The sequence below is a fragment of the Phocoena phocoena genome, chromosome 12 (assembly GCF_963924675.1).
Source record: "Phocoena phocoena chromosome 12, mPhoPho1.1, whole genome shotgun sequence".
NCBI classification, from domain to species: Eukaryota; Metazoa; Chordata; class Mammalia; order Artiodactyla; family Phocoenidae; genus Phocoena; species Phocoena phocoena.
The window spans coordinates 7,931,533-7,954,122 of NC_089230.1; the positions used below are offsets into that span (position 1 = coordinate 7,931,533).

At 45.2% G+C, this 22,590-nt stretch overlaps 1 protein-coding gene across 1 annotated transcript; it reads left to right on the forward strand.

The window, feature by feature from the left end:
• Window positions 1-13,679: 13,679 nt before the first annotated feature.
• SOD2 (superoxide dismutase 2) lies at window positions 13,680-22,354 on the forward strand. Its single transcript, XM_065889107.1, has 5 exons — window positions 13,680-13,755; window positions 14,173-14,375; window positions 17,631-17,747; window positions 19,621-19,800; window positions 21,535-22,354. Exons 1-5 carry the CDS (start codon window positions 13,733-13,735, stop codon window positions 21,678-21,680), a joined length of 669 nt encoding a protein of 222 aa, XP_065745179.1. The 5' UTR covers window positions 13,680-13,732; the 3' UTR covers window positions 21,681-22,354.
• Window positions 22,355-22,590: the final 236 nt, after the last annotated feature.

A 22,590-nucleotide genomic window follows, 5' to 3' on the forward strand; every position in this document is an offset into this window, starting at 1 on the left:
AACCACGGTATGGCGTTGACCAAGGCATTTTTCTAAGCTCCACTACGTACTTGACTTCAGCCTTGGCCTTTGAAAAACTGGAGTCAAGTGCTATCTTCACTGTCATTTGGGCCATCCCTGACCTCGTGCTGGAGAAGTGATTGTGTAACAGCTAAGGTTACCACCATATTCAACTGGAGTAATGACGTCAGCCATATAATCAAGGCGTGTTGTTCAGATTAATTTGAAACTCTAGAGAGTTCCTAGATATAGCATGGGGTGACAATCTTCCTATGTTCTGTGTTCACTGAAATTCTATCAGTTAGTTGTATAAATGAATATTCATTATACAAGAACTTTAAAGGAGCTAAATACATCTCCCTTATTAAATATCATTATTTAAATTCTTATAAACATTTATTGACTCAAAAGAATACAACAGTCTTCTTAAAGTTACCTACTTAATATTGTTATAACTTTCAACCTATCTTCAAATGTATTTAACCTTTTAAAAGTTCTTAATAATTATCTTTGTACATAAGATGCATGATTAAAATTAACTTTCATAATCACCATTAAATATTATGGCATTTAACCCTTGCAGTAATAAGTACACACTTATACTTCAGTTGACAATGACAGTTGTCATGAGGTGTAGCAATGACCTCATCAGTAATCTAGCAGCTGACATGCTGAGAAATTATTATAATATGAAGTATTTAAAATTACTTTAAATTTAAATTTGAACAACTGCTGAACGTTTTAATAAGAGAATAGTTTTATTTATTTTGAATAAAACTTCAGATTTATTCTTGAATTTCAAAGGTTCCTTCTGTGATGGTGCTATTTGTTGTTGACCAAGCATTGATCATAACAATTGGCTATTAGACATTCAACTAAAGTGTGCATTGATTGCATTTCTAAAGTCTTTAGAAAGTGACTAATAGAATTATCATCATATTTCTTGGTATCCTGTGACTAGTCATTGACATCTTAACACTTATTACAATTACCAGTTATAGACTCCTTAATATATGTATTTGTGTGTGTGACAGACACCTGTTAAATACCCACCAAGCCCATTTCCTCCTGTTCCTTGGCACGGAGGTCAGCTACATGGTCCTGCTTCTCTTACAGTCAGATGCGGTGCGTGGCTGAGCAGAGAATGGTGTGTGGGCAGAGGGGATGTATGGCGCTTCCAGGCTGGGCCCATTACCACCTTTCTCATTCTCTTTGCCATCTACCAGCCGGTGGAGCGGAAGGCAGGAGCGTGCATGCTGGCCTGTGTGATGTAAGCCCTGGAGATGTGGGAGTCTGTCTGTCAGAACAGCTAGTGCTACTCTTACTAATAGTCTTCTAAAGGAATTTCAAGAAATGTTTGAAAACAACTCAGGAAGCCATTAAATGTCTAGACGCATCTAAGTTATAACTTTGCATACTCCTTTATAAATTTAAAGGTCACGTCTGGGCTGATTGGGGATGGGTACTCTTAGGCAAGATGCTGGCATGAGCAAAGTTCCTCCTCTAAAATTGCACCAAAATGACTCATGGGACAGACTCATGGGGAGAAAAATCCAGATTAGTGCTGGAAATCTGGAGGCCACTCAAAGGCCAGAAATATGAGAGGATTTCTGGTAGATGTAGCATCGATGTGTTACCATCACATTGAGTAACAGTGACTCATAGCATGTGGTCATAAAGTGACTTTCTTTTTGTCCCCAACTGTGTCGTTATATTGGCCTGGTGGACTTGTTTTTTTCCTTGCCCCTGGACCAAAATGCTGGCCCCACGACCATTTAAAAAAAAATTCTTAGGTAATAAAAAGTCATAAAATCACTTGAAGTCAGAACATAGGCACTATTGTAAATGTCCAGTCCCGTGTCATAAAACTCTGATTTAAAGTTGGGACTTTGCCTCCTTCAGCACAAGCCTGTAGGAAGCCAGCAGCCCGCAGTGAAAGAAAGGTGGGAAGCCGGTGGGTGTTAGGTTTCCCTCCTTGTTCTTGCGTTTCCCCTCTTCTAGCAAGCGCATTGTGGCTACAGACTTCTCCAGGGATCGAGCTGCGGGAATGTGGAGGTTCTGGTACTGTTCGTGGTGGTGGAGTGGGGGGTTCGTTGCGGGGGGGTCTTACCTGACTGCCACTGTCTTGCCTGGCCGTTGTTTAAAGTGGACTCCTGATGCTGAGGATTTCTCACTTGGAGTTCAGTCTGAAAACCGAGGGACTGCATCGTGTTCCAGGGACACAAGAAAAGAAACCCAAATCTCTGCCTTGGACTTGAAAAGTTGAGGCTGAATCTAAAAGAAAACCAGGCCAATGGAAACTCAAAATTTAACAAAATGGAATTATGTCCCAAAGACCAGACCTTTAAACACAACTTCCAAAGTGTGATCACAGAGATATTTGTTCTTCATTTAGCACGAATAGATGAAAATCTTCTTCCACGTGATCAGAAAAGTTGGAGTCACGCAGACATAGAAAAAAAACTTATGGTTACTAAAGGGAAAGGGTGGGGAGGATAAATTAGGAGTTTGGGATGAACAGATACACACTACTATATATAAAATAGATAAACAACAAGGACCTATTGTATAGCACAGGAAACTATACTCAATATCTTGTAATAACCTATAATGGAAAAGAATCTGAAAAAGTTATATATAATTTTGTGTGTGTGTGTGTGTGTGTGTGTGTGTATATATATATTTACATATGTAACTGAATCACTTTGCTGTATACCTGAAACAAACACAATATTGTAAATCAGTTATACTTCTGGGGACTTCCCTGGTGGTCCAGTGGTTAAGAATCCGCATCCTAGTGCAGGGGATGCGCGTTCGATCCCTGTTTGGGGAACTAATATCCCACATGCCGCGGGGCAACTAAGCCCGTGTGCCGCAACTACCGAGCCCGTGCACTGTGGAGCCCACGCGCCACGACTAGAGAGGAGCCTGCGTGCTGCGATGAATATCCCGTGTCCCGCAACTAAGACCCAACGCAGCCAAATAAATTAATTAATTTAAAAAAAGTTGGAGTCAGAATAAAATGTCACACAGTTACCTTAAACAATGTATTTTATTATTATTTTATTTATTAATTTATTTATTTTTGGCTGCGTTGGGTCTTTGTTGCTGCACGCAGGCTTTCTCTAGTTGCGGTGAGCGTGGGCTACTCTTCGTTGTGGTGCACGGGCTTCTCATTGCGGTGGCTTCTCTTGTTGCGGAGCATGGGCTCTAGGCACGCGGGCATCAGTAGTTGTGGCACACGGGCTCAGTAGTTGTGGCTCGTGGGCTCTAGAGCAGAGGCTCAGTAGCTGTGGCGCACGGGCTTAGTTGCTCTGCAGCATGTGGGATCTTCCCGGACCAGGGCTCGAATCCGTGTCCCCTGCATTGGCAGGCGGATTCTTAACCACTGCACCACCAGGGAAGTCCCAACAATGCATTTTAATATAAACAAGCAAATGCATATTCATTCAATACTTTTCAAATGAAGAGACAGAATTGATGCATGGCCTGTGATTTCCATTTTCAGTTCTCTGAAGTGGAGTGGGAACTTAGACACCTAAACAGCAATCTGATCCTTTATCTGTTTCATGATTTTCCCGATGTTGTATACTTGTTTTGCCCACATCTAATTGAACAGCGATTGTTTTTAGTGGCTCACCTTTACTGTCTTCACAAAGCATTCAATTTAGTTTTCATTAAAATAACTTCCTTTCTTTTCACACTCATTTTGTCAGTTTACAGAGTACTTAATTAAATTACATAATTTCAATAACTAGTAAATAAGTAAGACTAGAAGTGAATCTGTTTTGGGAGCAAATACACCTGACTCCTGGTAAAGTGACTCAAACTGTTGGGGGCAGTGGCGAGTGCTCTGGCCTGATCATTCGTGGGCCATGGGCATCCGTCCCAATGCTCTACAGACGAACAGGAGAATGTCTGTTAATCTAGAAAGCTGTTGAAATAGACTATTAAAAAGCTTCTACTGTATTTCTTCTGCCTGAACCAGCATGGTATAGTGGAAAAAGCATATGAATCTTGCGGTCAAACAGACCTAGGTTTAAATCTTGTATTGTTTCTAGTTCAGTGACTTTAGGAAAATTACTTAATGTCTCCGAATCTCAATTTCTTTATTTGTAACAATTGGCAAACTATTCATGAGAGTTAAACAAAATCAATTAGGGGAATTGCCTAGTGGCGCAGTGGTTAAGAATCCACCTACCAATGCAGGGGGCACGGGTTCGATCCCTAGTCAGGGAAGTAAGATCCCACATGCCACGTGGTGTGGCAAAAAAAAATAAATAAACAAAACCAATTAGTAAAGATTCTGGCATGTAGGTACTCAGTAAACAATAGCTGTTGTTGTTATTTTATTATTATTATGTGTGGTTGTTTACCTGTTGGTCTTCACCTAACCAAAAATCTGGTTTTGTTGTGCCAGTTAGATGTCTTCCATTTCATCCCTAGCTGAGCTGGCCACACTGCGAAATGAGTCTGATTCCTGGGTCTGCAGCCAGCTGGCTCTGTCATCCTCCTCTGGACTTCCATGACTCAGCTACTGTGACTGGCAATGTGGTGGTTACAGACAGTGGGGGAGAAAGACTCTCACCATCTTCCCGTCCCGCGCGCCAGTGCATCAGAAGGACCCCCGCCGGTAAATGTTGCTGCACCACTGGCTGCCCGTGAGCCCCCCGAGGATACGCTATGTGGAGTGGAATAGGCTGGCTTCTGGACACACAAGTCCAACTAGTGGGATTAACTGGTTTCTTGTCTGGAAAGACCTAATGGGTCCACCCCTAATGGCACTCAACATAGCATGGGGTGACAGATCTGTACTGTGACTGCTGACCCCTGGCTAGGCCACCAGAATGTTTCTTTTATTTATGTATTGCTATTTTTGGCTGTGCCATGCAGCAGAATGTTTCTTTTGAAGCCAGGCCTTCCCCTCCCCGTGGAGGTGGTTCTGGGTTTGTGAAAACCAGGGGTGGCCTTGCCTTCCTTATAGCTGGACAGCATACTGCTGCCATTGACTCCCTTTCCATTGACCCGGTAAGTGCTTGGCTCCAAAACTTGCCCACATCCTGGCAAATGACTGTTGTGAGCATGCTAGGTATCTTACCCTTGATACTCCTTGGCTGCGGCTGTCTGGATTGTATTGTGGTATCTGGTTGCAGGGCCCCCTATGTGCCTGACCCCAGGGATATAGCGGAAGAGGAGTGGACCAGGATCATAAGGGCCGTGCAGGGCACGTAGGGGTGGAGCGTGTGGCCAGGCCACTCAGGATGGCAGTTCTCTTGCTCTCATCCATCCCCTGCTCTACCAGGGCCTGCTTCACCTACACCTACTCACATGACTGACCTTCCTACTACTAGCCCCAGGCCCCAGCTGGTGATTATTATTATCAAAGGGGTGGTGAGGGGCCTGCCCCCTCTGCTGGTTTCCCTGGTAACTAATGAGCCCACCTGAAGTCAATTCCCCCTACAACCGGTCATCTCCCCTTCCTCCTGGGGGTGAAGGCTGCCTCCATGTCCTGCCGAGCACCCATGGGGTGTTGCTCCAGGACCTTGCTTCCCTCCCCCTTCCATTAAAGCACTGATGTCAAGAAAGAAAGGAAGAGAGAGGGAGGGAGGGGGAGAGAGAGAGAGAAAGAGAAAGGAAAGAAAGAAAGAACGAAAGGGAAAGAGAAAGAAAATCTGGTTCACTGTCCTGTTTTCCCACTTTGCCCAATGCCCCAATGTTTTGCTCACAGCTGCTCAAATAATGCCTCCCAAAGGACATTAGTAATTTTTCACAACTGTGTTTACCCTTTTGATTGAGAAACTTGTGGGTGATGATGTATGGTTGTTTTATTTTGCAGGTACACACATTCTTTCCCAGATTGTTGGCATCATTTAGCCTAACTTTGCTCCAATTTATAGGTTTTCTGCAACTATGTTTTTCTTAGTAACAGTTACTAAAAACTTCTTTAATCTCCCTTAGAAGTTATTTGTCTTGCTACTAATTGTAAGTTCATCAGACCAAGCTTCGGGCCAGGACTGTATTGAGGCTGAGAAGACTTGAACATGGAAGGTCTGGGGTAGCATCACATGCAACGGGCCAACTGTGCCCAGAGCATCACCCACCTGGCGCCTGGACCTCTCTGATCTCCTTCTGAGCCCTTCTTGGTCCCTCATTCTATTCCTCAACCTTGCTTTCCGTGATCTGGCATCTCTTTGCCGACTAACTCACTTGGTTTGACATTTTTGTTAATAGTTTTACCTCTAGGACAGTGGTTCTCAACTGGGATGACTTGGCACCCAAGGAACATTTGGCCACGCTTGAGGCATTTTTGTTGTCACGAGTGGAAGTGGGTGAGGGCTACCGGCATCTAGTGTGGCGTGGCCGGGCGGCAGGTGAATAGCCTACAATATACAGGACAGCCCTCACAGCGGGAGGGTTATCTGGTCCAAAGTGTCAGCAGCGCTGAGGTTGAGGTTGAACCCCCTGCTCTCTAGGTTCTGGCCTTTGACCCCAGTCTCCAGTCTTTGAGTGGCCTCAGGCCTTCCTGTCAGCACCCCCAGACACCACTATCCTTCCTGGGTGACAGGCTCCGCAGGACTATGACAGAGCTCCCGAGGGTGAGGGCAATGGCTCGTTCTACCCCGAGCTCACAGCAAGCTCAGCACCCAGAGGACAGTCCGTGCAGGTTGTTTAATGAGCAACAGTAGAATGTGAAGTTTAAAGCACTCATTGAAATCCATTCTCAACTACCCTCCAACTCAATTAATAGTGGCAGCTGCTACCGAAGCCTGGAGCAGAGGTGGAAAGGCTCTTGTTCTGGGCGCGCTGGGCAGACTTGGCAGCTTTTCCCATCAGGAAACACAGAAGAGGGACTGAGGAGAAATAAGAGCTGCCTCGGGCTTCAACAGAGTATCGGGCTTGATCCTTCCCAATTTTTCTCCCCCCCTCACGCCCTTGGAGAAAGGGGGTCAGGGGGTGAATGCAGCTTGTTCATTGAGGGTGAAATTGGACACCAGAGCCCACTTTTCTTTTTTGGCCACGTCGCTTGGCACGTGGGATCTTAGTTCCCCGACCAGCGATTGAACCGTACCCGCTGCAGTGGAAGCCTGGAGTCCTAGCCACTGGACCGCCAGGGAAGTCCTCAGAGCCCACTTTTCGTCACCACGTTTCTGAAGGTGTGGGCACCAGCTGGTCTTAAAGGGAGCGTGGTGAGGAAGCATGAACCAGACTGCCCTGGACGCTGCATGACTGGTCAAAGGAGCATTCACCCGGAACAGGGGCCGGGGGCCAAACAGAGGCATGGTCCTGCCTGGGCAGGGGTAGGGGGGTCTGTGGCAGAGAGCCAGTCGGGGTGAGGCTGAGACAGACATGTCTCCTTTACTAAAACTCGCCATATGTGGGGACTGTTAAAATGGAGTTGAGTCAGGCCAAGAGAGACTGCACTTCTCCCTCAGCCCCTTGTGGCTGGAGCTGGCGTCGCTAGGACCTGGGGCCAGGTGACACCTAGGTGGGAGCCCTCCGAGAAGGGCCATCCCTCCGGAGTGTAGACTCCTCTTCCTCTCCCTGCAGGTGGGTGCAGTCAGCCTCTGAAGGAGAGGGGAGGGCCAGCGGGAGTCCCAGGTGGGAAGGAGACCCTGTGATTGCGATGATAAACTCCACAATGGCTGACATTTTGATAACCAGATTGGCTTACAGAAACTACTGACCTGCTGTATTAGTTTGCTTGGGTTGCCGTAGCAAAACACCACAGACCGAGGGGCTTAAACAGCAGAGATTTATTTCCTCACAATTCTGGAGGCTGGGAGTCTGAGATCAAGGTGTTGGCAGAGTTGGTTTCTTCTTAGGTCTCTCGCCTTGGCTTGTAGACGGCCTGCTGCTTGCTGTGTCTTGTCGTGGCCTGTGTGTGTCTGTGTTCTTACCCCTTTTTATAAAGACACCAGTCACACTAGTTTAGCGCTCACCCCAGTGGTCTCGTTTTACCTTAACTACCTTTTTAAAGGCTCTGTCTCTATACGTTTGTTTTCTAAGCCTGTGAGTCTGTTTCTGTTTTGTAAGTTCATTTGTATCACTTTTTTTAGATTCCACATATAAGTGATATCATATGATAGTTGTCTTTCTCTGTCTGACTTGCTTAGTATGGTGGGGTGGGGAGGGATAGACTGGGAGTTTGGGGTTAACATAACACACTACTATATATAAAATAGATAACCGACAAGAACCTACTGTGTAGCACAGGGAACGCTACTCAATATTCTGTAATAACCTATATGGGAAAAGAATCTGAAAAAGAATGGATAAATGTATATGTATAACTGAATCACTTTGCTGTACACCTGAAGCTAACACAACATTGTACATCAACTATACTCCAATATCAAATAAAAATTAAATTAAAAATAAATTAAAAAAAATAAAAATGTGCCTGATACAAAAAAAAAGGCTCTGTCTCCAAATACGGCCACATTCTAAGGTACTGGAGGTTAGGACTTCAACACATGAATCTGGGTGGGGACACAATACAGCCCATGATAGCTGAATTAAGTTCTGAACTGGTCTGGGATAAAATTAAGATATCTGCTCAAGGGGGACCGGAGTGTTCGGGGCGAAATGTGGAGAGCAGGAGATCTGTTGGTTTGTTCGTCACTGAGAGGCTACTCTTCAAACGCAATAAAAGAGTAACTGATCAGCCTTCTTTCACAGTCAGCCAGAGCATCTTATACCAACGAAAAGCTGACTAGTTCCTTAAGCTAAACTAATATCTTAAGGTTAAAAATACCTGTAGGCTTATTGTACATGCTTTTATCCAATTACCCACCAAAGGGCCAGTGCAGATGTAAGCCAGCACCAGAGTTAGGTGATGCAGGCCAGGATGGGGAGTGTGCTGGGACATGCCTGAGATGGACCAAGTTCTGGCATGAACCTCCGTGGTATGTGAGGCCGTGCATCCTGCATATCTCCTCTGCATCCCTCAGGGTGGGGATGCAGCCCCTGGCGTATGCTGGCCAGAAGACGTAGCTGGCCTGAGCTCCTTGTGCTTGGTCATTGCCCTCAGTGGTGTCAGTTCATCTTGGGTAGCGCTTGAGAGTTATTCTTAGAACTGTGCCCATGAATTCAACCTCACTCCATGATAAATCCTGGGCTATTAATTGGAATTCTGTGGTATAATGACTAACAAATCTCCCCACCCCTTACACAGAATGCCTTGCCCATGTTGTTTTACCTGGTGTGATGATTAGTTTAAGGTGTCAACTTGGAGGATGTTTTGGATGAGATTAGCATTTAAGTCAGTGAATTTCTGGGTAAAGTAGATTGTCCTCTCAAATGTGGGTGGGCCTCATCCAATCAGTTGAAGGCCTAAATAGAACAAAAACTGACCTCCCTCAAGCGAGAGGGAATTCTCCATCAGATTGCCTTCACACTGGCTGCACCACTGGCTCTCCTGAGTCTCCAGCCTGCTGGGCCTCACTACAGATTTTGGTTGTGCCAGCCTCTGTAATTGCATGAGCCAATTCCTTATGATACATCTTTCTCTTGATATATACATGCAACCTAGCCGTTCTGTTTCTCTGGAGAACCCTGACTGACACGCCTGGAGTGATGATGATGGTGGGTTGTTCATTCCCCTAAAGGGGCGGACATTGCCTCGTTTTTATGGAGGGATCTTATGGAGGCATTTCCTGGACTCTAAATAGGAGACCACCTTTCTTTTCACCCTTCCTCCATTCTGTTCTGGTTTCTCAGGTTCATGGCCAGCCAGTCTAATTCTCTCCATAGACAAGGGTGGGAAAGTCAGTCAGGTGGGATGGTGCCAAGGGAAGCTCCAGGAAGCAGGGTCTTCCCTGAGGCTAAGAAGCAAATGTGATTGAAGGGGCAAATGACCCAAGGGAGAACAGAGGACCAGTTCAAGCCTCAGGGGCAAGAGCTAGGACCTGCCTGAATCATTTGCAAGAGTTGAGGCCGGAGATGAATCAGGAGTTGAGAAGACAGGAATAAGCTGGGAAACAGCATAGGATGGGGAAGTTTCAAACACTGAGCTGCAAACAAGACAGGGTTGAATTCAACTTTATTGGGTGCAAGGGATGTGGCAGAGGGTGTGGCAGCTGTTTAAAGGCACAGTGATGTCAGTGTTAATAGAGCAGTCCATTCGAAGCCCAGCTCTACTACCTACTGGCTCTGTGTGTGACCTTGGTCAAGTCACTATCTTTGTGCAAAAGAGGAATAATAAGCCACTCTACAGAGATGCTGTGTGAATTACGAGATGATGTGGAGCATTAGAACCAGTACCCAGCACACACTGAGGATCTACTCAATTACGTCAGTTCCCTTCGCCCTTTGTGGATACGATCAACTGACCACCCATCTTCTTCAATAAAACACTTCTATTCTGAGCCAAGCTTCCCCTATCCGTTCTAGTAGTTAATGTGTTCTTTGAGGATGCAATCTAATTATAATTAGCCCGATGATGTGGGGGTAAAGCTCACTTTGAAACCTTTGCTAATGATACTATATCTCTACCATCATTTTCTCTTTTAGCCTAGATCACTGAGTTCATTTTGGCAATTTAAGTACTACTCTTGGTCCTATTAGCAATCCCAGTTACGCAAAGGGAAGTTGGTCCAGCAGTTCTCACTTAGATTCCTGCCTGCATAAGATTTGTGAGACAAGGGACGAAAAGGAAAAGAGAGAGAGAAAAAAGAGAGTATAGCTAAAATTCCATGAATGGTCAGAGCTCATAACCAAGCATGTGAAAATATGTCTTGTAGAAGGATATGTGGCAGAGACTATTTTCCAATCCACTATTCATTTTCCCTTTAGTTAAGGAATTCCACATTTTTTTCTTTTAAATTCATTATTTTTTGGCTGCTTTGGGTCTTTTTTTACTGCGCGCAGGCTTTCTCTAGTTGCAGCAAGTGGGGGCTACTCTTCCTTGCAGTGCGCGGGCTTCTCATTGCGGTGGCTTCTCTTTGTGGCGGAGCACAGGATCTAGGCTCGCGGTCTTCAGTAGTTGTGGCTCGCGGGCTCTAGAATGCAGGCTCAGTAGTTGTGGTGCACGGGCTTAGTTGCTCCACAGCGTGTGGGATCTTCCCAGACCAGGGCTTGAACCCGTGTCCCCTGCATTGTGAGGCGGATTCTTAACCACTGTGCCACCAGGGAAGTCCTCCACATTTTTTCGGACTGGAAATGTCCACAGCTAAATGACTATGTTTTCCAGCCTCCTCTGTAGTTAGGTGCAGCCTTCTACCTAAATTCTGATTGGAATTTGTTGGGTGAATCTACTACAGAGGATCCTTAAAAGGGAGACAGGGGCAAAAGGGAGGCCCACCTTTTGTCCTTCCCTCTTCATGGAAAGAAGGTGAAATGGCTGGTGCTCCAGAAGCTTTAATGGATCATGAGCAACTCTGAGGACAGAGAAACCTGGTTCCTTGATGACTTCATGGCACTTTCATCCCAGCCCTGGACTACCTACTCCAGATCTCTTTTACGAGGGAATACGCTCTTCTGTGTTTGAGACGCTGCAGCTGGACCTGTTATTAGAATACGAATGCAATTAATAACTGGCTTAGAATGAATTCCTCTCAACCCACATTTTTCCTCCTCCAGCCAATGTGTTGATTCAGACTGTGGTGGGTCTGAAGGTGGCTGTGAAGTAGTCTTGGGAAGTTTATTGAAGGGAAATCCATAATTATGGTGCCCAGATGTGGCAGATGACATCCTGAGCTGGCCAGAGGAATTTGGGACAGACTCCAGTCAACAGTAATTTAACACCTTGGGCCAACTGAATGAGTACTTCTTATAGTGGTCAACTATAAAAGAAAAAGAGGCCTGTTTACTGAGTGTAAGAAATTTCTCATTACCTCCTGTAACCCCCAAGCCCTTGGTCTCAATCCTGGTTACTCTTGCAGTTGGGGTCGTCTTCTGGAAGGATGTAGCTGATGAGAGATACGATGTTAGAGACACTTTTACTTGACTGCTAATGTCACCTCCCCACACCCCAATCTTTGTTGCATGCTCAGAAGGGCATGTGGGGGGAGCGTGGTCAGTTTAAATCTCAAAGTGTCATCATTAGTACAAACAAGAAGTACATCGATGCGTCCTGACTGGGCACAGTGTCCTAATAGTGATATTTTGTTCTCACTGGAACAAGCCCTTTTATTAGTGACTGACCCGTCACTGAATTCTGTTGTTCCATCCTTCAAAATGCTTTCCTTCCAGTTCCAACAGCTATTACCCTAAAACCGGCTCTTAGAATCTCATGCTAGGATTCATGCAACAGTTTTCTAACTAGCCTGCCCCTCAAATCAATGCCAGACTTGCTCGCCTGAAAAACTGCTTTCAATGTGCTTCACTTCAGCTAAAGTGCTTTTCAGTTTCCTGTTACTAATCACATGTTTGAGTTTTAAGGACATCCATCAGCTGGTCCCAACTTGAATTTCCTCCTGCATCTGGTGACATGCTCTTACATTCACCTGACTGTCAGCAAGCCCCACCCTTTCTGTGAAGCCCTGCTCCGTGGTTCCCCTTTCTGTCCCCCTTGTCCTCCCAAAGCTTAGTCATCCTTGGGGCAGGGGTGGGGTGAGGGTTGTGAAGGGGGTGCAGGAAAGTAACTGAAACTCTATTTGGCACCTATTATCTGCTTCCTTTCATTTTATTCTATTCAGTAAAGGCCCAACTCAGGCCAGTAACAGTGTAAAGCTTTCCTAACTTCTTTACAGGGAAGTTACACAATTCAGGATTGTTTTGTTAATTGTTGAGAAAGCATTTGATACTTACAGCTCATTAGATATAGGACACTGCAGGAAAGAATCCTCTGTTGTACTTCTTTTATATTCTCCCAACAAGCACTGAAGACTTGACTGCTAAGGCCTGGTGATCAAGAAAGTATGAACTTTGGGTTCTAATCCTGACTCTTTCACTTATTAACGGTGTGACCTGGGCAACGTGCTCATCAAGCTCCTTGAGCTCATTAACCGTCACCTGGAATCAATGATACGTCTCCTGGGGTGAAATAAAGATAAATGTATGTAAACCCTGCAGCGCAGTCCCTGACTCGTCGTGAGTGCACGGTAACACTATTATCAGGCCTGGCGGAGATCCCAAGGTCAGTTCACTGGGAAAGAAAGGTCACTCCGGGCAGTGGTTGGAGGGACACTGGCCCTACACCATACCAGCGCCAGGGCCCGCCTTCCTGGGGGACCTGACAGGCCCGCTGGGGCGCTCCGAGGCCTCTCAGGGAAACACGAGTCTTTCTTCCGGGGGTGGGGGGGGGAGGTCACCGGACCCCGAGGCTGCGCCACCGAAACCGCAGGGAAGCTGCAGGGACTCTGCTCCCAACAATTCCCTCGCACGCAGGCGCAAGCTGAGTCTCCACCTGCGGGCAGCGCTGGGCGGTACCTTCGTGGGGCGGAGCCTGGGGCCGGACCATCTCACACGGCGTGGGGACGGCGGCCTTTCCTTTGGCGATACGCCCAGAAGCGCGCAGGGGGGCACCGCGGTTCGTCTGGCCGCTGGGGAAAGTGCCGAGTCTCCCTTCCTCGCGTTCCCTGGGCCCAGAGCGCGGGCTCGGGGCCCTTCGCTCCCTGTGCCCCCGAGTTGGAAGCGGCGAGCGCAGGGGGCGGGGTCGAGGCGGGCGCAGGGGGCGGGGCCGCGGGGGGCGGCGGTGTACTTGCTGCGCAGCGCGCAGCTCAAGGCCGTCCTCGGCTGTCAGCGCGGCGGTGCGGTTCGAGCTCCAAGAGGCCTGCGGGCTGCGTCCACCATGTTGTGCCGGGCGGCGTGCAGGTGAGGCGCCGGGCGGTGTGCGCAGCGGGGGCGCGGCCCCGGCCCTACGGGCGAAGAGGTGCGGGCGGTGGCCTCGGCGGGTCGGCGCGGTGGCCGCCGCTGTCCCCCACCGCCTCCCGCTCTGCCTACCCTCTCGCGCCGGCCCCGCGAGGTCCAGGGCACCTTCGGGGACCCGGCGCCGCAGGGCGTGGCGAGACGCCGGGCCTGAGGGCAGGTGTCCGCTGAGCGCGTCCAGGTGCCGCCGAGGCGCTGGACCGCAGCGCTAGTTTAATGGCAAAGACTGGACAGCGAGGGGGCCAACGACTGGAAGGCCCCCCAGGGGCGCGGGTCCTTCTAGCCGGGTCTGCGGAGCCGGGCACGCGGCTTAACGGTTGCTGCCCGCGTCAGCCGATCGGGCTGTGTTTGCTGTCTTTCCAGCACAAGCAGGAAGCTGGTGCCGGGTCTGGGGGCTCTGGGCTCCCGGCGGAAGCATAGCCTCCCCGACCTGCCGTACGACTATGGCGCCCTGGAGCCCCACATCAACGCGCAGATCATGCAGCTGCATCACAGCAAGCACCACGCGGCCTACGTGAACAACCTGAACATCGCCGAGGAGAAATATCGGGAGGCGCTGGAGAAGGGTGGGTTCCGGGCGGCCGTACTTCGAGAAACCGGTTACAGGGAACCGTGGCGGCGAGGCGGATCTGCGTAAAGCCCCATCCCTGCTTTCAGCAGGACCGCTGCACGTGTTCGCGCGTTGACTTAGGGAGCAGAATTCACAAGAAGAGCCGTTTCGCGGGGGAACTGAGACAGGCTTGTATTTATTTGCTAATCTTTGGAATTAAGTGAAAGTATAATACGGAGTTGGTATTTGTTTTTTAAAGGAGCTCAGGTGACAAAACCAGTCGTGCGTGGACTTTTTTCGTGTTTTGCATCTGGGGGCGTGTATGGGAGTACTAAGTCTTTTCTGTACAAAATAGCATTACACTTCGAATCTGTTAGTTAATGTTAGTGATGTTAGTGGTTTGCACGAGGGGAATAATTGACAGACGTGTTTCCAGGCTATATGTATGGCTGAAACTGCTCAGTTAAAAGTGTATTTTTTTTCTTAAATATGTTTTTATCGAATTTCAGTCCTGTGAAATTTGAGTGAATTTTAGACTGTGACATCTTGTTGAGTGGGGACATCTAGTGGAAAAATGTAGTATTTCAGTCTGTGTGTGAGGTAATAGGTAAACAAAAAGAAGAGGAAGTTACCACATTCTGGAAGATTTACTTGTGATCATCAGAGGGACCGCAAGTACGGTAAAGGAAAAGGTTCAGAGTACGGGAAGAGGTTCTGTGATTTAGGACAAAACAAATGCGGGAAGAATGTGGTAATGGGGAGAGGCTGGGATAAATCCCAATTGTGAAACTGTTTCCTGGATGACAACATCTGACATCCGTGAACCCTTCTCTTCAATATTTTAAAAACAGCTTAATTTCAGTCCTTTTCTTGTGCAGTCAAAGCTTTGCTTGTTTAATGAAAGCCAATGGAAAAAAAGCTTTACTATATTATATTGTACTGTATTGCCTATAAGTTAATGAATGTCTGTAGAGCTTTCTTTTATTTAAAAAATAATTTTAAAAATCATTAAGGAGTTAAATTTTCATGTTTGAAAATTTGGGAAAAATAACATCATCAATCTTACCGCATTTAAGTAAGGAAAATAACATCATCAGTCTTACCGCATTTAAGTATGTAAATACTTTTCAAACAAAAGTACTTAACTTTTATTGTATTCAACAGAGAAAATTGGCCGTGAAGCCAGTGAAAATGTTGAGCTTCAGAAAAGTGTTCTTAAAAGCAGATATTAATCCCCCCAAATTTCTATTAAAATTTTAAAAATGATTAAGTAAACTTTAAGAGATTGTGATTAAACTAGTTCTCAAGAAACGTGTTTCTTTCCCATTAGAAATATTTAGTTATTGTTGACTTATTAAAAAACAATATAAAGCCTGCATTTATTTTTAGGGTGATTCTCCAAGAAAAATCAGTAAGGGAAACACTGATCTGTCAGAAAGTTATTTTATAAACATAACAACGAAACAAAAGTTGACATCTTAAACAGAACTCTCAAAGATTATCTGTGTATTCAGATAGCATTGGTCCTCTCCGCCTTTCTGAATTGCTAAAAACTGGAGGTTTTATTGTTTCAGAAAGCGACATTTTGTTTTTTTTTTAGAAAGCGACATTTCTTAACGTGTGTTCTTGGCATGTGTCCCAACAACAGAAATAGGGAACTTGTATTGCTATTATGTAAGCCACCCAAGGGCAGAGATCTCAGTGGTTCTCTGTGCCCTTCACTTTGCCTCTTGGTATCTTGTGAGTCATAAGAACTTAATACTTAACTGAATAAGGGAATTCCCATTTTTCCTAATAGTTCCGTCAGTCTGTAGCTTCTTGAAGGCATCAAGAAAAATATTTTGTTTTGCCTCCATGTTTAGCAAGGTAGTAAAAACAGCTTCAAATATGACATTCTTTTTAAGTATAGAGGTCAGAATTTTCTTTCCGTGGAACTCCGTTCAGCATTCATGAGTGCCTGCTGCACGTGAGGCAGTCTGTTGGCCTCAGGGACACGGCAGTGCACAGAAGTCCTGTCCTCGCTGGAGCCTTCCTCCTAGCGGAGACACGTGAACAAGTCAATATGGAGTGTGCCGGGGCTGAAGTCCTACCGAGAAAAACAAAGTAGGGGAAGTGGTCTGGACGCGGGGCGGGGGTTGCCCATCTTATATTATGGTTAGAGAAGCCTTCTGATGAGGTTGACGTTTCAGTGGAGACTTGAAGGAGAAATGGGGGAGTGAACCATGAGACTGTCTCCGGGAAGTGTTCCAGCAAAGCCCTCAATGGTCAGTGGAAGCCCTAAGCCGGGAGCATGCCAGGCCTGTCGCCTAAGCGCCAGGAGGCCGTGGTGGCCGGAGCTGGGCCAGCAAGGAGGTGCAGAGGGTCGGATGATGGGCACCTGTGTACCGACTGTATGGACTTCGGGTTCACTCTGAGAAGAGCAGCCTGCAGAGGGGTTTGACCAGACGTATGCCGTGATCAGTGGGGGTCTAGAGAAGCCCTCTGGCCGTTGTGTTGAGAATAGACTGTAGCGGCAGGAGTGGAAGCAGGGGACCAGTGAGAGACAGGGGCACGAGTGCGGGGCGGAGGTGCTGCTGGTGGCACCACAGGCAGGAAGAAGGGGTGAAGTTCTGGGTGTTTTCCGGAGCTGGCTTTGCTGGTGGGTGTGCTGGTGGGCTGATGTGGGGTGTGAGAGGACTAGCGTGAAGAATGACCGCGTCATCAAAGATGTCCTGAGAAAACAGCTGGCACTCACTCAGGTGGGGAAGGCCTTTGGATGAGTAAGTTTGGGGTTGAAGATCAGGGGTTCAGTTTTGAACGAGTTGAGTTTTTTGTTAATGTAACGTTGAAGTATTTCCCAGTGAATGGTTGTCTATCTAGAAAATGGGAGTTGAGCATTTTCCATGTGGTCTGTATACGGAACCATCTATTTTATAGCATTCCACTATTTTCTGTCTTTGTTCTCTTTTTATTTCATTTACTGAAATCTTTTCTACCCAAGAAACCCGAGTTCTTTGAAGCCCAGGAGTGAATTTTCTACTAGCTTTGCCACCCCTGCTGGCTTCTCACTAGTTGTTTGGTACATTATTAATTGAACTGAAAATCCACTGGGACAAATATTTTGGGGAAGGTTTTTTTTTGGGTAGAGTCTTGAAATTGTGAAATTTGGGGACCAATAGGGATGTTACAATGGTCCAATTATCTAATGTTTTACAAAGAAAAAGAAAATAGTGTATAGAATGGTCAAAAAAGTAAGAATTAAAAAAAACGTGTTTTTACTTTAACCTTTCAGGTGATGTCACAGCTCAGGTAGCTCTACAGCCTGCAATAAAGTTCAACGGCGGAGGCCATATCAATCATAGCATTTTCTGGACAAATCTGAGCCCTAACGGTGGCGGAGAACCCGCAGGTTGGTTGAGATTGGTGCAACCTTAGCTACGTCTTGTACACGATAGGAATGACTTGACTTTCTTAAGTTACCTTTAATTCTCCCTGAGGTGTCATAATGGCATGTCTTTCACAGCAAGCAGTACAACAAAATTGTAACTTTCAAAGGGACACGTGCAAGAGTGGAGAATACATTCAGGGAATTATGTCGTCAGATTTTATACACACGCGCAGTATCACATACAGTGTCACCTTTCGGTTGAAACGTACTGTACGTTAGGGAAAGACTCAGAAACTTCGTTTTTAGGAAAGATGAGTTTTCACCTACTAGCTCTAGGCCCTGGGACAAGATGTTAGCCATCCTGCACCTTACCTTCTTCATCTGTATGCCATGGGGATAATAGGGCTGTTGTAAAAATGAAGTGTTGTTATAGAATAGTGCCTTGTGCTGTTGTTCACTACTCTTCCTAACTGATAAAGAGTCGGTTATCCCAGAAAATTAGGTTTTCCAGGACAACTGCAGGTAACAAGGGAGTACGGAGCCGGTGATCTTGTCCACTGCTTGTTTACTTGACCTCCTGTGGAGCACACAGAGACCCAGAACTTTAATTATCCTCCCCACCCCAGGGGAGGTGTGGGGTGTAAATATAGCTCTCCTCCTTTGTTTCTGCCCTTCTGGCACGTACCTTAAGTTTCTGTGGCATTTTTTTGTTTTTAATCATGTTCTAGAAGGCATCTTGTGCGCTTGAAATAAGCAGTTTCATTTGGAAGTAAAGATGAATGGGGGAATAAGTATGGGAAGCTGGACAATTCATTTTTTTCTGAGTTAGGTCTTCAGACCGTGACTTAATACTTTTGAGGTGTTGTGAGTTACCAGAATACCAGATACACCTGTATTCAGCCAACAGGTTTTGGTACTCTGCCATTTTGTGTTATCTGGTACCGCTTTATTCCACCATTTGTGCTTATAATAGATGATTACTTTTAAGCCAATAAAGTAAGAGAAGTGATATTTTGGGCCTAGTTGATGTGCTCAGTCTCGAATTGTATTCTGTATTGCTACAGAATAAAAAGGGTGATAACTCTTAAAGTGTACCCTTAGTTCATTAATAGGCAACATCACTCTTTTTTTTTTTTTTAAGATGTTGAGGGTAGGAGTTTATTCATTAATTAATTTATTTTTGCTGTGTTGGGTCTTCGTTTCTCTGTGAGGGCTTTTTCTAGTTGTGACAAGCGGGGGCCACTCTGCATCGCGGTGCGCGGGCCTCTCTTGTTGCGGAGCACAGGCTCCAGACGCGCAGGCTCAGTAGTTGTGGCTCACGGGCCCACTTGCTCCGTGGCATGTGGGATCCTCCCAGACCAGGGCTCGAACCCGTGTCCCCTGCATTAGCAGGCAGACTCTCAACCACTGCGCCCCCAGGGAAGCCCCAACATCACTCTTTTTAAAATGATATAATTGAGATAGGAAAGATCTAGGCTGCCTTGGAGAAGAAGCAAATCTCACCCATAACATTTTATTCCCAAATTGAAACATAGAGTAGGTAGGGTAGAAGTCAAAGTAAAATCTTCTGTTCATGGGAAAAAAGAAAGCTAATGAAAAATATTATTTCTTTCCTTATGGAAACAGCACTGTGAGTGAAGAAATCCCTCTAACATGTTTCAGCAACAAACATGTAAATTAAAATTGTGAGATGTTATGACCCTGGTGTCAGGACAGGAATAACACTGTTTTGTAGGCTCACTTGGTCATGTAGTGTTTTCCATGTGTTTCTAGTTGTGTCTGGGGCCATATGACAAGAATATTGGGCTATATTTTATATAATAAAATATTTTATTGTAATTGTTGCCATCTGTTCATTTGTGAGTGGTTTTGGGTTTTTTTTTTTTTTTAATAGGGGAGTTGCTGGAAGCCATCAAACATGACTTTGGTTCCTTCAAGAACTTTAAGGAGAAGTTGACCGCCGTATCTGTTGGTGTCCAAGGCTCAGGCTGGGGTTGGCTCGGTTTCAGTAAGGAACAGGGACGCTTACAGATTGCTGCTTGTTCTAACCAGGATCCCCTGCAAGGAACAACAGGTTAGGCTTAAGAATTATTACACGTTTATTCGGGAGAGATGGTTCACTATAAAGCATTTACCGTGAAATACGGAAGACTAGCAGTGTTTAAACCTACCCTGAGCACGTACTAAATCGAACAGATCTTAGTAGATGATACCCAGAGTCTTGTGGGGGCAAAAATCTTTCCAAGTCCTTGATATTTTATAAAATGAGCACGTGTAGTTTTACAGATACATTAACAAACATGTTTTAAACATAAACTCTGCTTCATTTGACAGAGAATTCGTATCAGCCTACATAATAATTATATGCACTAGAATAAAAAACTAAAATTAGATAAACAACATGAAGGAGGAAAAGACACATAGTCTGAGTCTGACTTCAGAGCTTGGCCTCTCAACTCCTCTGCTGAGTACCTGTGGTCAGACTGGGACCAGAGCTCAGGTTTCCAGACATCTACCTTCCTGAGGATTGTTTGGTGTAGGAAAAGATTGGGCTTAGAAGCTGCAGGCTGGGTTCACCAAATCCTTTTTTATGTTGAGCCAGATGGAAGTAGAAGCTCTTTAGGAAATAGTCATAAGGATCCAGCAGTTTGCTGGAACTTTGATGTGAGGTGATACCTTAGCATCAATCAGCAGTAGGTCTCAGCCATATTTTCTACCTCTACACATGTCCGGAGACTTGCTTACGTGACTCACTAACCTGGATATGTTCAGATTAGCCAGAATCTAAACAGCTCTTTACGGAAAGTGAGATGCCACAGAATTTGGAAAAGCAACCATAGATGTGTGAGCCCTGAGTGCTCTAAGAGTCAGGTACCTGACCGAGGAGGCTGTGATTGGCAGGTCAGTCCTAGCAACACCTTCTTCTCTCCTGCTTGAAGAAAGCCCATTGGAATAAAGATAAATGAAAGTTACGGTGATTTATCTAGGGGGAAAATCATGTATAAATTTTGTTCCCTTAATTATAAGTTATTAGTGACGCACCTCACAATTGATTTAGACATGCTGGTTGATGCTTGTTTTCCTAGAGGAGCGCTTTCAGTTGGAGAGGTTTCTTAAATGAATGTTCTATAGATTTAACTACTTCTTCACACACTTTTCAGAAACTAAATAATGTATCTTTTTCTTAAGCCTTACTCAGTTTTCCTTGTTAACTTAATTTTTATTATGTCTCATAAACGCTCATTTATTTATTTATTTATTTGCAGTAGAGTTGCTTTACAGTGTTGTGTTAATTTCTGCTCTACAGCAAAATGACTCAGCTATACATGTGTATAATCGTAAACGCTTTGTATTCTCTGTGACTAACATCAGCCCAGGGGAGCAGAGCAGGTTTTCCATAGACTCCTCCAAATGCTCAACACCTTTGGAAGGTCCTCAGCCACACCCACAAAGAGAACACACCGTTCCTGAGACCCCTAGTGAGGACCACTGAGAATTGGCTCTTAGATAAATCTGTTGATATTTTAAGAATAGCTGTTAAAATACTGTGGTTAGTTGATTTTCCCAAGTCTGTTTTAATTACTTTTACTGTTTATCGCATTGTCTTCCAAAGAGTAAAGTTTAAAATCTTTTTCTAGGATATTTATTCTTATGCAAATTTCCTATTTACATAAGAAACTGAAAAATGGATGAGACTGTTGTAAAGGGTAGTTTTGTGTGCATAGGATAATTAAAGTTGAAAGCGAGAAGATACAGTGTTGTAGAGTGAAATTCATGGCTTTTGTTTCTTTCCCCTTCTTTCCAATAGGTCTTATTCCACTGCTGGGAATTGATGTGTGGGAGCATGCTTATTACCTGCAGTATAAAAATGTCAGGCCTGATTATCTGAAAGCCATTTGGAATGTAATCAGCTGGGAGAATGTAGCTGCGAGATACATGGCCTGCAAAAAGTGAAACGTCAGCCTTACACTGAGACCATCAAGCTCTTTATGACTATGTTTGTAGTAGTGCAGAGAACCACGTATACCAGTAAGCTGCTCCATCGTAGTGTTTCTGAGTGTGGCTTATTCAAATATTTGAGAAACATAATTTAGTGCTGTGAATAATCTCTTTTAAAAGCTTGTTATTAGGCAACTGTTTGAAAATGTTAAATGCTTTGTATAATTTAATCTTTTGATTGAACATTTTCTTCAGAGAGCTATAATAGTTAGGAGATTATAATTTTCATCATAAAACCATGAAGGATGTTTCATCCCTATACTGTTGGGGTGTCTAAGGAAGCCTTTCTAATCCTGTTCTATTGCAGTTACAGAAAATCTGGTCTTTTGCCCCATTTGTTTAATAATAAAATACTAAATTTATTTCCCAAGGGAAGTATTCAGTTTTCTATTGAAAATTGCTCTTTTTGTAAGTAATCCTCTGTCCAGTATTACTTCGGGTGGATATCACCCAGTGGTCTTTAGTTACTTATGATCACAGGTTCTACAGGGTTAACACTAACCATTTTGTCATTAAAAATATATATAACTTGATTGCTAATTGCGAATTGCTTTATTATGAGAAGGAAATAGTAGTGCCTCTGAATTTTTCTGTGGACAGAAAAAGACTTTTGTGAAATTTTGTCCTCAGACATAGAAATGTGTGTTGTCTAAGTGCTCAAAGTGGACAAATTAGGGCCTAGTTAATAAAGTCAATGATAGGGATGGGCCACAAATCTGCCGGCCAGACACTTGCCCCTCTTCTTTTGGGCCTGCTCATGAAGTATCCCTCTCAAGAGAACCAGACCTGGGTCAGGGCCTGCATTGCCACGTAATGAAAGACACATTGGTTTCAGGATGCAGCCAGGAGCATGCCTCTATGAGGA